Raw genomic sequence first — 17,745 nt, forward strand, 5'->3', positions numbered from 1 at the left:
GGATTTCACCCAGGCCATCTGCCAACTTGTGATGGAACTGGTGGCAGACAGACAGTACGCAAGGCGCATGGAGCGCCACACAGTGGCACGATTCGACCGCATGGCTGCTCCAATTGGGCGTCTTGTAACAAACACAACTGGCCTGTCTAGATGGACAGTGAGTTTACAGGTGGAACATGGCCACTTTGCGGGCGATGTGGCACGTGGACTTGGCCGCATCACACACACAGTGGACCTGATGGAAGCTAGGCAGGTGGCATGGGGCACAGGTGAGACCCCTCAGGACAGTGAGGAGGAGTCCACAATAAGTAGTGTGTCTGCCATTGAGTCCCGTGTGCTAAGGAGTGCAAGTGCACGGCAGGGATCAGCTGACCCACTTGGGATGAGCCGTGCTTGGCGCACAAGGAGGAGGGTGTGAGCCATCAGACAGCATGACTCATGAGGCCCATGATGTTAATGTGTCCTCATTACATTAGGACATGTACAGACTTTAACGGACAGCACTTTTCTTTCACCATTTAGTTTACAAATAAAAAGGTTTTGTTTGTTCCACTACACAACTGGGCTCTGTTTGTCTGACATCAGTGAGTATGGTGACAGTTGCCACGTACCTGCCAAAGTATTGGGTTGCAATGTGGTTCTGTCTCCGACTGCCTTGATTTGCAATGTTTCTATCCCCAGGCTGTCGGTGTGGTAGCTCTTGCTCCTTATCCTCCGAATATGTGTCTTCAGGGGTGAGATGTTGCCCAGGTCTGGTGGCAACGTTGTGTAGGATTGCATATGCGGCAACGATCTTGAATGCTGTTTCTGGGGCATACTGGAGCGCACCTCCACTTTTGTGGAGGCATCTGAATCTTGCCTTTAACAACCCAAAGGTCCTCTCGATGACCGTTCTGGTCCGCCGATGGTCACTGTTATATAGCCTCTCGTTCTCATTGCCAAGTGTTAGGTACGGGGTAAGTATCCCTGGTCTTAGAGCATATACACTATCACCTGTTTGACAAAAATAAGCAATGTTAGCAGGGCATGGATGGTTTCCACGGTGACCTGTATGTATGGCTTCAGGGTGTATTCAGCAATACCTAATAGATATCCGTCTCCAAACTCCCCACGTTCTAGGCGTTGATGTATCCCACTGTGCCTGAATATGTATGAGTCATGTGTACTCCCTGGAAATTTGGCTACAATGTCAGTGATGACACTATGGGCGCCGCATACCACCTGGATGTTTAGTGCGTGGGTACATTTCCTATTGCAGAACACATATTCCAGATTAGCAGGAGGGCAAATTTGTATGTGTCCCATCCACACACCCTATTACATGGGGGAAGCTGGCAATTCTGTAGAAGTCCAACTTGGTGCTGTTCATTTCTGCCTCATTCCTGGGTAGGTATATGTATCTGGACATGTGTGCGAGTATGGCATCTAGGAAACATCTGAACAATTGTGAGAGTGCACTTAGGGATACCCCACCTGCCACTGCATTCACCCCCTGATAGCTACCCGAGGCCAAGAGTTGCAGTAAGCATAGCACTTGCACATGAGTAGGGATGGCGCTGCCGCGCATTGTCTGTCGTTGAAGCTGCAGATTGAGTAATTCAATTAATTCTAATATTGCTGCACTGCTCAGTCTATATTTGTCATAAATCTCCTCCTCAGTTTGTTGGAATAGTGTCTGCCTGGTTCGGTATAGCCTCTCCTGTCTCTGCGTCCTCCTCCTCCTCTGCTGGGCAGCGTGGACTCTCCTCCTCCATGCTATCAGCCATTTTGAGTAACCCAGATGCCTTCTGGGTCTCCTTTTATACTTTGTTTCTGGTTACCACCTTCTCTGAATCAGTGGTAATCTGGATGCAAAATGGGCTTTTTGCGACTAGTCGCAATTTGCGACTGGCCTTTTCATATTGTTTGCGACTCGTAAATTGCGACTTCCTCTTTGCGGGTCGCAAAATCAGGTCGCACATTTTGCGAGTCGGTAATGGCTTGCATCGCTATTTGCACTTCGGAAATGGGATTTTTGCATCCCATTTCGGATTTTGCGAGGTCTCAAATTGCGAATTGGGCCATTTGCGATTTGCAAAACTTAGCTACATTTGGCCCTTAGTCCCTTCTTTTGCAGGTCCTCTTCTATCAGAATCCACATTTGGGTTCTTCCAGTCTTGTTTGGGTCATGCACAGATCTTTTCCAAAGCTTACCTGCGGGTTTGGGTGAAAAAACAGGTACTTACCTCTTCTCTCGGAGTCCCCAGGGGGCACCCAGTACTTACCTTTTGGGGTTCCTAGTTCCTCCAGCTCCACTCTACAGATTCCACTTCCTTGGGTGGGGGACCGTTTTTCGAATTCCACTTACGTAGTATATGGTTTGGTCTTCCCCAGTGTCTCCAGTATTTTCTGTTAGTTAACTGTTTTCTATTGCTTTTTATGCCAATCCCTGACTACTAATGTGTATATAATAGTGTGTTTACTCACCTCCTAGTGGAGTATTGCCTATACAGTATTTTAGTAATTGTGTTACTATAATAAAGTACCTTTATTTTTGTAGCATTGTGTGGTTATTTCATGTGTGTAAGTGCTGTGTGGCTATATGGTATTGCATAAGCTTTGCATATCTCCTTGATTAGTTTTGGCTGCTCCTCCACAGCTACCGCTAGAGAGTCCTGGCTTCTTAGACACTATCTACACCTCACGAATAGGGGATACCTGGAACTGGTATAAGGTGATAACACCATAGGTGCTCACAACACACCAGGCCAGCTTCCTACAGGATCCACTCTTCTAAAGAGCCTTCTTTCTAAATCCCTCAACTGTGACGGAGGGGGCATGTGTCTCTCGAAACATCAGGGGGTTCTTGAATTTTCACATTAACAACATTTGGCATTTCAGACTTTCAGATTAATTGTTTTTCAACTTTGATCATCCAAATAGAGGTTCTTCAGTAACTAAAAAAAGGGAGTTGTTGGATGGATTGCCGTGGCCATCAGTCTTGTGACTGGTAAAATTGCAGGATATTCCGCAAGGAGGGTGGTGACCGTGTTGCACTATATACGGTGATGCCATTGGTTGATTTCTGAAGGGCGGCTGTGTGGAAGCACCACAGTATTTTCACTAAAAACTACTACTTGCACATAAAAGCAGTGAGGTATGTAGCAGAGGGACAGGCACTTCATAAGCTTCTCTCCTATGATGAGCCTGCTTAGCGTGTGTCCCCCCACCCCTCCAATCATAAATGTCTATAGTAGGTGTTAGTTTCCTGGGGCTCAAAACCAAATTGCTCTCTAGATGCTAGGGAGATAACTATAGTGATATGTTAGAGTAAAATTTTAGAAAAGAGTTTGCCATTCACATTTAATATATAATAGTTAATATAGAGAATTATATATGTAGATATATGTGTTACTGTGAGTTACAAGGATCTTTTTCATCAAGGATTCTGAGTAACATTAAATACAAAACGAGTCGGCATAGTTACCTATCATGTCACTCAGAACTCTGAGGTGAAAAACATCCCTGTACGTCAGTTACCCATCTAGACTTTAGATTATTTATGACCCCCCTCAATTATCTGCCCCTGCATTTATAACTGCTAGGCTGAGACAAATGAGTAATGGGGAACCATATATAATTTGGCTTCTCCTCCCTGCCCTAAATATGAAAAAAAAATCTCTTCCCTGCCATCTTTAACCAATCCCCCACCACCTTTCCTGGCTTCCTTCCCCTTCAAGCAACTATGTATTCTGCTCTTAATAATGCTGACAGGCTCTGAATGAACCCTGGCAGACATGTTTGGAATTCATTTATGATTTAGCAACAGTGGGCAACAGGCTTTGTGATCAACTGTTGGTACGTTATAGTGGTGAATTGCCAAATTTAGAACCTGGTGAAATGATAAAGGCTTCCTGTGAAAAGCATGCAAAACAAGTGTACTTTAAGCATTTAGGGCCAGATGTAGCAAATTCCGAGTTTGCGAGTCGCAAATCTGGATGCAGAATGGTGTCCCTGACACCATCTGCGAATCGCAAGGGGGTCGCAAAGACCCACCTCAATAATATTAATGAGGTGGGTCGCAATTTGCGACCCCCTTCCGATTCGCAGCACTCACAGAGATGGTGGCCTGCTGGAGACAGCAGACCACCATGCCTGTGACTGCTTTTAAATAAAGCAGGTTTTTTTTGTATAGCAGTCCGTTTTCCTTAAAGGAAAACGAGTTGCAATACAATAAAAAAAAAGTAAACGTTTTTGTTTAATTTTTTCAGAGCCATTCACAAAGGGGAAGGTGTCCCATGGGGACCCCCTTCCCTTTTGCGAATGGGTTACCACCTGTGTGACACTGGTGGTAACTGCGAATTGCTTTGCGACCACGTTCGCGGTCACAAAGCAATTCTACATCACGACGCGAATCGCAAGTAGGAAGGGGAACATTCTCATTTCGCGAGTCGGTAACCTGGTTACCGACTCGCAAAATGGGAATGAGCATCGCGATGTGCTTTTTGCATGGCGTAAACAGCAAAATTCGCTGTTTGCGCCATGCAAAAAGCTTGCTACATCTGACCCTTAGAATCCAATGAATCTCAACTCAGTATCAGTATTTTCATGTTTTTTTCCCAGAAATTATTGATCAAGGTTTCTAGAATTTCATGTTGTTGAGAAAAAGTGGTGTGACTAGGTCACATAAATCCTTGTAAATACCCACAGTAAACCACCTGTGCACATATCCCTCTCCACAATATGACTTTTAAGCTAGGAAGTGAATTAATAGTGTATACAATTCCTCGCTTTGGCAGCAGTGATGCATTAGGAATCGCTCATTTCATCTGTAGTACAGGCTAGCAATAATATTGATGTTTCCTGAAAAAAGTGCTCCTTCCAGCCATTGGCTTTCTTTGACCGGTCTTTTTTGCCCATTGGTTTGAAACCTTACCTAACAAATCTTGGCTCAGCCTAGTGGAGTGTTTATTAATCTCAAACCAAATGCTGTTGGTTAGTTTGGGTGAATGCTTCCACCTCGCTCAAGTGCTTGCACTGAACTGGCTCAAGGAGCTGCTTTTCAAATATAGACCATTTTATCTGAAATACGTACAAAAGATGGGACTGTGGTTCAGGCTGGCTTGCCTTTGATAGTCCGGCTTTTGTTTCTTGTCTTGCATTAATGTGTGAATGCTGAATGTTTTGGAACATTAAACCTAAACCTCCTGTCTTTGACTGTCTTTGACAGTGCTTGTTCTACTATTTGTTGAGTTATGGTTATCTTTAGCATGTAGGGAAAGTATTTGTCCAACCGTGTGGATAAAGAATGCTCAGACATTGTGTATAGCATAGGTTTAATGTACCCTGACCATCTTATCACCACTGATTTTTGTGTAATTAGGTTGATCAAGGATAACTGCCCGATTGAATATTTTGTACAATATAATACAATAGTTTCTTATAAAAAATTGCATTGTCAAGCCATTTATAATTGATTTTACAGCATAGCAAACCACATAATTAAATATGTAGTAAAAATTGCTGTGTCACAGCACTGGAATTGTTTTGTACATAAAATACCCTGACTCACACTAATGCATTGTTGAATGTCCACATTTTTGCATAGCACAGAATCGCAAGCTAAAAGAATTCAGACTGAGAGACAGCGTGGTGAGAGTAGAGTCTAGAGTAAATAGTAAAACGGCACTTAGACATGGACGTCAAAACAAAAATTAGTCTGAATGTACACCTGCTGCCAGTGCGAGTAAAATATATTTTGGGGATTGGGTATTTTGCTTTGCGACGTGTCTGACGATTCTCATCATATCGGAAACAGTTGGCACAAATTGGGCATTCCAACCCAAGAGTTTTCTATGTGCAGCTTTGTTTCCAGAGTACTATTCCTATTCCCACACACAATCCATTGGGAAGGCCAGTGGTGGTCTCTTACAGAATATGTCCCGAAAACTGTTGTTCATCCTGATTTGGTATTGTAGACTCGACCTAGCCATAACATTTGTGGTGCATACAGTGTTTCAAGTAGCTCCCAGTGACGTCTTGTTGCTGGAGGCCTCAGGTAATTACCAGCCCACCTGGCACTGTCCACTTGATCCTTATTAAGTGTGTTAGGTGCTTTGAATAAATAAAAATTTTTGCCACAGAGTAACATGTGCAAAAAACTTCAAGCTGCTGATGTTCCAACTCTGTCTTATTGTAATATTTGTATTACGAACATAGATGGACTATTGAGGTCCACATTAAGATTGAACAAATCCAAGCTTTCTTTATTTTGCTCAGTTTCCACTGCCTCATCCTGTGCCACAAAAAGCTACCCCCCCGCAGACCCTACATGAGCCAGAGTTCTGCTTATTCCATGCCTTGTTGTCTCATGCGTAGATTGGGAGAACCCTGCTTCCAAGTACACAACCTGTGCTCCTTCTTACCTAACCGACCTTCACATTTTATGCACACCAACTTTGCCATTTATTATTTGGTTTCCCCATCCACGATCCATTTGATATTCTCTATTAAAATGAAGCTTCTGGATGGCAAGACTTTCTACATGTGGTCTGCTTTCCTAGACTGTTCTTTTTTCTTTGTAGCACATCTGGTAAAAAAAAAATCAGTGCCCAAAATTAATGTGTTCCTGCTAAGTAGAAAGTAATTTGAGGAGAGTTGGCTTCTCAAGTGTAATAAAGTGTAGTAAAAATTCGTAATAGTATTTCAAATGTATGTTTTCATTTTTTTTTCCTCGCAGGCAAAGAACCGTTTGCTACTCACTGGGACGCCTGTTCAGAACAACCTATTGGAGCTGATGTCCCTCTTAAATTTTGTTATGCCAAACATGTTTAGCAGCAGCACTACTGAGCTTAAGAGACTTTTCAATACAAAAGCTGTAAGTAACGGAGTTTCTTATTTCTTCCCACCCAAATCAGCTACTGTTCATTATTTGTTTTGAACTTATTGTTAAATGCAGTCTTTTCATTTCATGGTACCTGAGTTCAGTTCAGTATGTAAAGAAAGACAACCTACCATATACGGACCCCCACCAGCTATCAATTAGTCTTCTTTTTTCAGAGTATACAAAACAGAACATGCATTCTGTGTGTAATCATGAATTGTATCCTATTAATATCTTTCAGTTCAATTTGCAGTACACAATATAACCTTGTATTACGCAGCATGTTTTCAAATCATTAGTTTGGAACATTTATAATAGTGGAGCACCCCTATCCACTCAAATGTCATCTGTAGCACAAACAATTTACACAAAACCCACATGTATTTTGACTTTGGACGAATTGAATTGAAATATATGAATAAGATACAATTAATGATTACACACCGGATTCATATGCTGTTTTGTGTACTTTCAAATAAAGAAGTCTAATTGATAGCTGTTGGGGGTCTGTATATGGTAGGTGGTTTATGATTGATCCCTTCCCCACGCAGGCTTTGCAGGATCAAACACCAGTGACAGTGTATTATATGCAAAAAATAGGGACTGAATGTTTGATAGAGAAATATGAAACACAGAACCAAAGTGTGTTTGAAGGTGAGCACACTGAAAATATATGGACTGTTAAAATATAGTAAAGAGAGTGAAACATGCTAAGAAAAACAAGTAGGTTAATGTTGAGAGGATTGCTTTGTGTCATTAAAACTAAACTCTTGAGAAAGTTAAACATTAAGAAAAAATGAAAGCTACAGAAGAATTATGCTTCAACATATTTAAGAGCGTTACTGTTGAATAAGGAAATGGAAAGTTCAACTAAAGATTTTTGAACATACCTCTGCATTACTATAGATTAGCCAGCAAGTAAATGTTTACTAAGGTATTTGACACATACTAGGAGATTGTTGAACTGAAGTGCAAAAATGTAAAAGTTCAAAGGGAAATGGAAATCAAAATGATTAATTTAATTTAGAATGCACACTGATAAATGAGGGCAGTCATTGGAACAAATGAGAAAAAATGCTCAGCATGCCAAAGATTGAAGTGTAATGCTATAAATATGGTATTCAAATGCACCATCTAGGCCAGCACCCTAAAATAATCTTGAGACCTCAATCTTAACATCTCCAATTAGTGTTGGGCTTCTGATTACTGTAGATTACAGTCCACTAAGCTGTTGACCACCTTTTTTGAGATTGCTGTGTTTTGTCCCACATGATTCACTCACCTGATATAAAGTGGAAAATGCTTTCCTTGTTTAATGAAATGAACACACTCCCACACGCACACCAGCCCTCCCCACACACACACAATCACCTCCTCACACACACAATCCCCCACACACACACACTCATTTCTATCCTCCCAAGCCCCCTTCACCCCAAAACATAATGTTCTTAGTGGTTTGAAGCAGAAAATGTCTTCTATTGCCTGTCAAAAATGAGGTCAGAAACCTTGTGTGCTTATAAATAAATATATATATATAAATATATAAATATAAATAAAATGTTTTCAAAAGATACCCTAGCTTTTTGCAAGCCATTATGACTGACTGACTATTGTGATATGGAATGAGCAGCAAATGCTTGTAAAACGTGATCATTCCTTCTATTCTATTATCAAACCCCATTTATCTGATTAAAAACTGTAACACTTCCTTTTTAAATGTGGTCTTGATTAATACTTTGTTAAACACTCTATGCACTCCTCTAGTAATCACCAAGATCTCTTCTTTGCTTCTAAGCTAATTTCATGTATTCCCCCTAGGTCCATAGGCCTGTAAGCCTGGTCAGAGACAAGACCATTGTTTTCATAGCATTACACCTATTTCCCATTCTTCTGTTCACTCTACTCCGACTTCTAGTATAAAAAGTCTGTGGTAAACCCCTACCAAAAGCTTTCCTAATTGCTATTGTATTAATATTGGTGCAATCTTCCCATTCCTCATTAGGTAGAAACATTTCTTCCTACAAGTTTTGGCTTTATGGCTTCTTCCCACTTGTATAATAAAACATGGCCCACTGCCCCATAATACAACAAGACCCTCTCTGAAAATAAGCGCAAGTGCAAAAGATTAGAAAGGGCCTGGAGGAAAGATTAGGTTACTTGAAAACAAGAGCCAGGTCCAGACAGACTTAAGTGATTAAAAAAAAAAAAAAGATATAAACAGCTGTCTTCTTACAAAGCCATTATCTATGCTGACAAATTCTTTCCCCTAAGAGCACTTTAAAAGAGCATTTTAAAACTGCAAGTTATTTTTCATCCTCTACAATACCTGGTACCCAAGCACTCTGCAGCGATTTATTGAACTTGGGCTCCTCCTTTATCCCATAAGTCCTTCTAACCACTAGCAATAGATCTATTGGCAGAGACTCTCTTCCAGAGGCATGAAATTAGGCACTTGTTATTCTGCTCTTAAAGAAACCTGCTGATCCCTCTAACCTTAGTAATTTACATCAGATTTCCCTTCATGCTTTACCTATCAAACTCCTGGAGAAAGCTGTTCATCAACAGCGCTCTGCTCTTCTCCAGTCTCATCACATTATGGTCTCTGCTCACTTTGAATTTCAGCCTTCCCATCAAGACAGCTTTGGTCTTGGTACTTGATAACCCAAGAATAGGGATGAACCAGGACCCTTAATCATTACTCCTGTTGGATCTTTCCATCTCGTTCAACACCCCTCTCACTTCTAACTGTTGAAGCGTCTCTTTGCAGCAGGAGTTCAGGGCTCAGCTTTAACTTGGTTAAAAGATAATCTTTCCAACAAATCATGAGCTTCCTGTTTTGGTCCCTTTTCGCTTTTGTGCAGTTGTGGTGCCTAGATCTATGACATGACTCCGAGGTGTGTGTGAGGACTGCTGCACTATGTACCCAAAGCCACTGACAAGTGATCCTTCAAGCTCCTTGCTGCCCTACATCAGTGGACTCCGCAACACTCAAGGTCCTGTTCAGGTGGGGGGACGTCCCAGGACTATTTGCGGAGCCTCTCCCGATCTTCCTCGTCACACTCAAAATCATCAAGGAAGTCTGTAAGTCTCATAAGCACCAGAAGTGTAAAAAGTCCAAACACACATCAACTTGCCTGTGTCCGTCAAAGTCATCTGACGAGATGAGGGAGCATCGGCACTCCAGACCATGCAAATCGACAGTCCTGAACTTTTGTCCGCTCTGTTTCCCCAATGTTCCCATAGCTGGAGCGCCCCCACCCAGCTTAAGAAATTTTATGAGGCCATGCGTCTAATTTTGGGGTGGCCTGGTCCCCCTGGAGCTCCTTTAGGCCCCATGGGTGTGGGAGGTGTCTCTGCTGGAACCACACCTTTGGGTTTGCCCTCAGCGCCAGTCAGGCTCCAAGTATACCTCGTTGGATCTTGAAAGGACCCATCGGCGAGACCAAGACCTTCCTCCACGCACTCGCCAGTGCCGGTGGTGCCCCTAGGCAGCAGCATCCCCATCGTCATACCCGACATGGAGTCAGATGGGTGTCATCCAACACTGTTTCAAGCGCTGACCGAGGACATCCTCCTCAGAGCAGAGCCAGTGCCTTATTTCATGGGTAAGCCTGGACAGGGAAACAATTTGGATGGGTGTTTGAATCCTAATGGGGGAAGACCCAGCTTAAGACAACAACTGGTATGAGGAACTGGGTGAAGCCAGTTGGTTTCTCACTTCACCTGACATTGGCCTGGTTTCCCCTCCTACTCTGGCTACGGAGGAGGGAGGCTCTTTTGCTATGGTGGTGTGCAGTGCAGCTGAGGTCCTGGACCTCAACGTACCCTCAGTGGCAGACAAGACTAACATTTTGACAGATATGCTTCAGCCAGGACCTACCCCTTCAGAACTCTTAGTTCCATCTAACAAAACTCTTGGGGCCTAGTCCCAGCCCTGCACAGGTGCTCCTGTGAATAGGATGATTACCTACTGCCATCACCCTACTCCTGGGTATCCCAGTTTCCTTACCCAGCACCCTGGCCTGGAAAGCTTGGTGGTCCAAGCCTCCTCATCTCACCTTCACCCTGGGGCAGTCCCTACCACTCTTCCGGATAGGGAATCCAAGAGGGTGGACACCTTTGGTAAGATAATGATTTCTTCCACCAGCTTGGTTCACTGACTGCGGTCAGTGAACACCATATGCCTATTGGGCCATTATTCCCAATCGCTTTGGCGGCGAGCCATATACTAAAACAAAAAATGGGATACGAAAATCACTCCCAACCCCCACTACCACCCAAGTGCCCTTAGGACTGGGGAAGTACTAAAGCTCCAGAGTTAAGTAGGTAGGGGTCCCCAGTTGCCCATGTGCAGAGGTGTAATCCCACTTCAACGTCCATAGGATAGAATGGTGAAGTCACAGTTTGAGTTTTTGCAGTTTAGGACCCTTCCCAGAGGTCTCCGAAGGATACCCAGAACAGTGGAGTACCGACACCAGGAAGCCCAGGTGCATAGGGGTGCAGTCATGTTGGAACCTCCCGTTGGAGTCCATGGGGACCTTGGTTGTCCAGCTGCTGTTGTGACCAGTAGACCAGACTGGTGAACCCAGACGTGGATTCCTGAAGAAGAGGACCTGAGAAAAGAGGGGACAGAGTTCAGACCACTAGGAGGTGCCCAGGAAGTGCAGGAGTGCAATGGCCACTCTTCTTGGAGCTGCTTTCCTGTTGGACGGTGTTCACGGAAGGGCAGCTGTGGAGACCAGGTGATGCAGGAAGATACCTGGAATCCTCCACGAGTCGGCCCACGCCGGGCGTCGAATTGAAGAGTGGTCGTTGGGACCACCAACAAGCCTTGGCATCTGTCTGGAAGTGTTTCACGGAGTTTGCAGGATTTGTGGGGACCAGAAAGGTCCAGGTGACCCAACCTTGGCGGGTAGGTTAGGGCCAGCCCTCAGCATGCAGGAGAGCCTGCAGAAATTGTTGGAGGACATACACCCCCCCCCCCCCCCCCCCTGCGGATCCTCTGGCAGTAGGCACAGGGAGGCCTCAACAGCACAGCAAAGAGGGATGCCCACGTTGCAGCAGCTGCACAAAGGACGTCATTCTTGGAGCTGGAGAATGCTGGAAGCCGGAGCTCTTGGAGCTAGGAGGTCTTCAGACTGAAGAGCTTACAAGCCTTGGCAACAATTACCAGATGCTGTGCACAGGGGTTCCAGTCCAACAGCTCCAGCAAGAGACCACAGACTTCCCAGTTGCAAGGAAGCTAGGTCGTACCTCTGGAGACCCACAGAACCTCTACCTGTGTTGTAGAGCCTTGAAGAGTCTGTATTGCAGAGGGATCCACAAGCCGGTCATCATCGTTGAGATGCCCGCAGAGGCAGGGGAGTGACTCCTTCCCTCCAAGGGAGATTCCTTCTTGCTTTCCTAAGTACAGGCAGAGTCTCTGTGACTCTGGAGGATGCACAGCCACAGGGTTGCAGAAGTCTTACAACTTGGAAACAAAGTTGCAGTAGGAGCCCTCCTACTGGTTAGTCTTGCTCTTGGTTCCAGTGAAGAACAGCAGCTGTTCCGATATCCAGGTTACGGAATTGCCAATGGCCCCCTAAGGCTCGAACACGGGAAAAGCCAGGCGATGTCTACTGGGGAATTATGATCAACAAACTCCTTGATGCACTCAACAGCTCTAAACAACATGGGCAATCAGGGGCCAAAACAAGAGAAGTTGAAAAATTTTGCAACATTCCGAGAATATCTATACACCAAAAAGGTATTCAGGAAAGCAGAATTAAGATATAAGAAGATCAAAACTCCTGCTGCGGAATCCCTCAGAAGGCAGGCAAGTAAAGATCATAAGAAATTGAAGGAAAAGGACACAGAAGAATGTTGGAAACGACTATATACATTGATGCAACCAAGGAAAAGCAGAGAATTCTGGGACTATGTTAACACTTAGATACACACATCTGCTGGTAAAGATGTGGTTTCTGCTTACGATTGGGAAAGCCATATGGAGAAACTCTGTGGATCCAGATTATGCAGATGCTCACGGCACCATGGGGCTGCATCATGCATTAGACTTCCTTGATAATAGGATGTGAAATGTCACTGCTAAGTCAGTGCAAAACATACTTGGCAGTATTCAACATGATGGGGCCCCAGGCCCAAATGGTCTCCCGGGGAGCATTTTTAGAGACGATCATGAGTTCTGGGTTGAGCCTTTGTTGGTTTTATTTAATGACTGTCTATACTTTTCTGCGGTCCCAGAGTCAATATTCACAAAAAAGGGGATGTTACTTGTCTCGAAAATTACAGGTTGATAGCATTATTGGGCGTAGACTGTAAGGCCTTTACAAAGGTCCTGCTACAAGAGCTAGAAAATTGCTTCACTGTAAATAATGTTGGACCCATATACCGGACTGAGTTCAGACCACGTTCTTCCACGGGACAATGTACTTGCCCTTTCCTACCTGGGTCAGAAAGTACAGAAGTCTCCCTCTCAGCCGCTCTTTGCCTGCTTTATTGATTATAGTGTGGCCTTTGATGGTGTTGAGCGCCATATTCTCTGGAAGAAACTAGCGGCCTGGGGAATACCCAGAAAGTTGCTTGCATCTATAACTGCCCTTTACTCCGACACATGGGTGCAAAATAAGATTTCTCAAACACACAAAACAAAGAAAATCTTCACTAATAGAGGTTTAAAGCAAGGCTGTGTAATTGCCCCTCACTTTTTAATCTCTACACGGCTGACCTGGGAAAGGAGTTGTTCTAAGCAAATACATTTCCCCTAAAATTGGTCCAAACTGTCCTTCCCATAATCCAGTATGCTTACGACTTGGTCTTGCTTGCTTAGACTCGGATAGGGTTACAAAGGGGCCTGGATATACTATACTGTTAAAATGAAAAAAACGAATTACAGGCTAATGCGGCTAAAACTAAGGTTTTGATTTTTGCCCGCCAAGCAAAAAAACATTGAATAGACTGGAACCTCGGACCGTTAAAAAAAGAGTTGGAAACTAAATACCACTACCTTGGGGTTTGGATGTCAAACTCGAGAAACATCTTACACCAGGTAACCGTAGTGGCAGCTAAAGCGGAGAGAATTACCTATGCCCTATAAACTCTTACCATCGGCCTAAATCGCCGACTTCTGAGCCAATTAGGAGAGTCATTAAAACAAAACTAATACCAACAATTACCTATGGGCATCTTGCATACCCTGGCAGACTTAACATTCTGTTCAAGAAGTGCCAGAAGCTATTTAAGATTCCTAGAGCCACTAGACATGCAGGAATATGCCTGAAATTTTAACTAGATGGACATAGAATGTAAAATAGATGTAATCAAATTTCATCATCGTGTTTACAGGGCTAAAACTGATAGTTTGAGGGGGTCTTTGAAAATAATATTCAATGACAAGTTGAGTAACTGGGCTATTTATCCTAGAAACGCTGAGGAACTCCTGTATTTGGCTCCTTCCTATACACTGGATCCGTGCAGGACGATGGCACTGCTACAAAAAGACCTTGAAGGAGCAAGGGGTGTGAGCCTCAAGGGAAAGTGATATTGCCAGTATCAGGAACATCAGGTGTGCAGATGGCCTAGTAGAGTCATATGAGACCGTAAAGGGTCAACCATATTTGAAAGCAGTATTAGGAGCTTGTGCCTTTCAGGCTGTTTTGCGGATGCAGCTTTTAACTCTTCCTGCCTGGGGCTACAAATGTCATTGGAAGTCTCCGTATGAATATTAGCAGGAATGCTCTTTGTGTAAATATCATACCCAATCAATAATTCATCTTGTATGCTGCTGTCCGGGCCTGACTTTAGAAAGACGTCTACTGCTAAAACCTTTATTCTTGGAAAAAGGCCTGAGAACTTGTAAAGAGGATTTAAAACATATATGTTTACAGCAGTGGCCCCCAGGGAGCTGGCCTGCCTTTGGAAATTCTTCAACAGAGCCGGCAGGGCTTTACAGGATGCATGTGGTCAGCAACAGCTAGCAACTGGTAGGGGCAGCTTGGCGCAAAAACGTTTTTTATTATTAAAATGGCTGCTTCCTACACGTTAACTTTTTATTTTGTTTAGGATGGTACAGTTATCGTAGCATATGGCTCTTGTTACAATTATTATGAATGAATATAGGTAGATGACCTGCAATGAGTATGTGTGTGGGGGATTGGAGATTTCAACTTCGACATTCATTATCATCCTTGATTGTAAGAGGAGTATAGTTTCCTTCCGTAAGACATGATTTGTAAAGCACAATGGAGGAAGAACACAAATGTTGACATGTTACACCAATGCATCTTTATCTTTACATACATTTTGTGTTAAAAGTGAAGATACGTGTAGGAGTTTGTGAGTTTAAAAAAAGTTATAGTATCTCCATATAGTAGGGCTATAATCCAAAGGATAGTATGCATTACTTACACACTTTACTGGTTTTATTGGCTATCCTGGTGGATGGCTTGAATGATGGAAAGTACTGTTTATGCATCTGCACTTTTTCTCTTCTTTTATCAGATTTTAAGCTTTTATGATAGTGTCTGACAATGCATCTTGTTGGATACTCTATGTTGGTAATATTGACAAGAGGTAAACTTGGTTGTTTGCATATAGGCAAATAGAGACTTATGGTGATTTTATATGGTTATATGTGTAATTTAGTGTTGACATCGGCAGACGAGAGATTTGATGCTGGAATGTATTTCTTTATTTTTTAATGTTTTTGTGTGCTATGATCTTAAGTAATTACGTAATAAACTTTACTAATACTACTCTTCAGGTTGCAAAAGTGTCTTGCAGAATCTGGGGTCCCACCCTCAGGGGAGCCCATAAATTACACAGGGAGTGGGTTGGACACTTACTACAGTGACCCACCTATCAGGGGGGGCTTAGGACGTCATCCAGCTGAACTAAGCAGTCAAATGCTCCCAGGAGCCTCTGCTCAGCTCATTTTAAAGATGGCAGAATCAAGTGGGCACCTGGCAGAGCTCTGTGCACCTCTCTAGGGGAGGAGCTGGACAGGGGGGTGGTCACTCCCCTGTCCTTTGTGTAGTTTCGCACCAAAGTGGGAACTGGGGGTTCCTGCGCTGGTGAAAACCAGTTTATCCAAGGAGGGCACCAAATGTGCCCTTCAAAGCAGTCTGGTGAAGCTCAGAGGCAACCCCACCCCAGCACAGACGCCTGTTTCTAAAGAAGAGGTGGCCACATCTCTATCTTGCTGGAAATCTTTTGTCCTGCCTTCCCCTCCCGGGGTTAGACTCAGCCCAGGAGGGCAGAACAGTGTCTAGGGTCAGCAGCAACACAGGCTGGAATGCAGACCCTGCAAGGCTGTACAGGCAGACATGGGGATCCCCAGAGTACATGGTATCATGCCACTAACACTGGAATTAGTGTAGTTGCTTGATTCCAACATGTTTGATACCAAACCTACCTCGGTTCGGTGAAGACATTATGTAGTTAGACCACTTGTGTTTACCAGTGTCCACTACAAACCTTAAGATGGCTTCCCCGCACTTACAAAGCCCAGAAAATGGAGTCTGGGGTTTGTCGGGGCACCCCTGCTCATACAGGTTTATCCTTACAATTAGAAGAAGGGTTGAAGGGCCTACCTTAGGGGTGATTTACAGGGTCAGACTACAGTGACCATGGTATAAGGTAAACCATATATCTGCAGTGAAAGGTGCATGGACCGTTTCACACAGGCAGGCTGCAATGGGAGGCCTGTCGTCCCTGGTTGCATGGGCCCCCATGGGAGGTGTATTACATGCTCCAGCCCACGGGGGGACTCCTGGTGTCCCAATGCCATGGGTACCCGATTGCCATATACTGGGGTCTTACATGGGTTCACCAGTATATCAATTATGGGATGTAAAAGTTACCATACAACTGGAGTTAGGGGAGAGAACACGGACACTGGGGTCCTCGTTAGCAGGATTCTAGTGTACTACAGTCTAAACATACTGACACCAGGCAAAAAGTAGGGGTAACTATATCAGAAAGATACTACTTTCCTACAGGATAGATTTTGCAAATTCTGCTCAGATGTGGTCTTGACATGACCAACTACCTAGGTAGACCGATTTTATGGCCAGTAGCCTTGTGGCGCCATGCCTGGCTAAGAACATCTGTTTTTTCAGAGGATGTCCAGAATTCCTTCATGGACATGCCCTTTTATGGCTCTCACCTACTTGGAAACAAGGCGGATTCAGCGCTGAAACTCTAAGTGGAGCAAAGCTACAGCCAGATCTTTGGGACTATGGAAGGAGTCTCCAACCATATCTATATCCTCCCAGCCTCTACCTTCAAGCCCCTTTAATTTGCCCTCAGATCATCATAGGTACTCATTGGGAGGCAGGATAAACCATCACATCCTCCACTGGCGATTAGTAGCTTCAGACTATTGGGTACTACAGATAGTACAAAGTGAATACTCTCTCCACTTTGTGACACCCCCTCCACCCAACCCACCCACTTATGATTGGCTAACTGAGGACTAACTCTTTGCTCCGTTAAGAAGTGCAGGCTCTCCTAGCCAAGGAAGCCATAGAGTGTTTGCTGTCTTCAGAAGTAGGTAGTTGTTGCTGTTCCCGCTTCTTTCTGGTGCCAGAGAAGGATGAAGGAGTTTGTCCTTTCCTAGATCTGCATCTTCTCAACTTCTTCTTAAAGAGTAATTCAAAATGCTCACACTCCCCCAAGTTTTGTCTCCCCTGGATCCGGGTGACTGTATGTTAGTTTTGGACATACAGGATGCTTATTTTCACATCCCCGTCCTGCTGGCCCACAGACACCATCTTGGATTCATGGTGGGTCACAAGCAGTTTTAGTTTGCTATGCTCCCCTTGGGCCTTATCAGCTCCCCTTGGGTGTACTAGGGTGATGGCGGTGGTCGCCGCTCATCT

The 17,745-nt window shown here is 44.1% G+C and overlaps 1 protein-coding gene across 2 annotated transcripts in view; it reads left to right on the forward strand.

The window, feature by feature from the left end:
- The window catches only part of SMARCAD1 (SNF2 related chromatin remodeling ATPase with DExD box 1), a 690,140-nt gene that overhangs the window by 427,128 nt on the left and 245,267 nt on the right, over positions 1-17,745 (forward strand). For both annotated transcript variants that reach the window (XM_069238045.1, XM_069238053.1), the window contains one exon: positions 6,719-6,856. In XM_069238045.1, the coding sequence (XP_069094146.1) occupies positions 6,719-6,856 (138 nt within the window). The remainder of the gene's footprint in view (positions 1-6,718; positions 6,857-17,745) is intronic.

This window comes from Pleurodeles waltl, chromosome 1_2 (assembly GCF_031143425.1).
Source record: "Pleurodeles waltl isolate 20211129_DDA chromosome 1_2, aPleWal1.hap1.20221129, whole genome shotgun sequence".
In the NCBI taxonomy this organism is placed as follows: Eukaryota; Metazoa; Chordata; class Amphibia; order Caudata; family Salamandridae; genus Pleurodeles; species Pleurodeles waltl.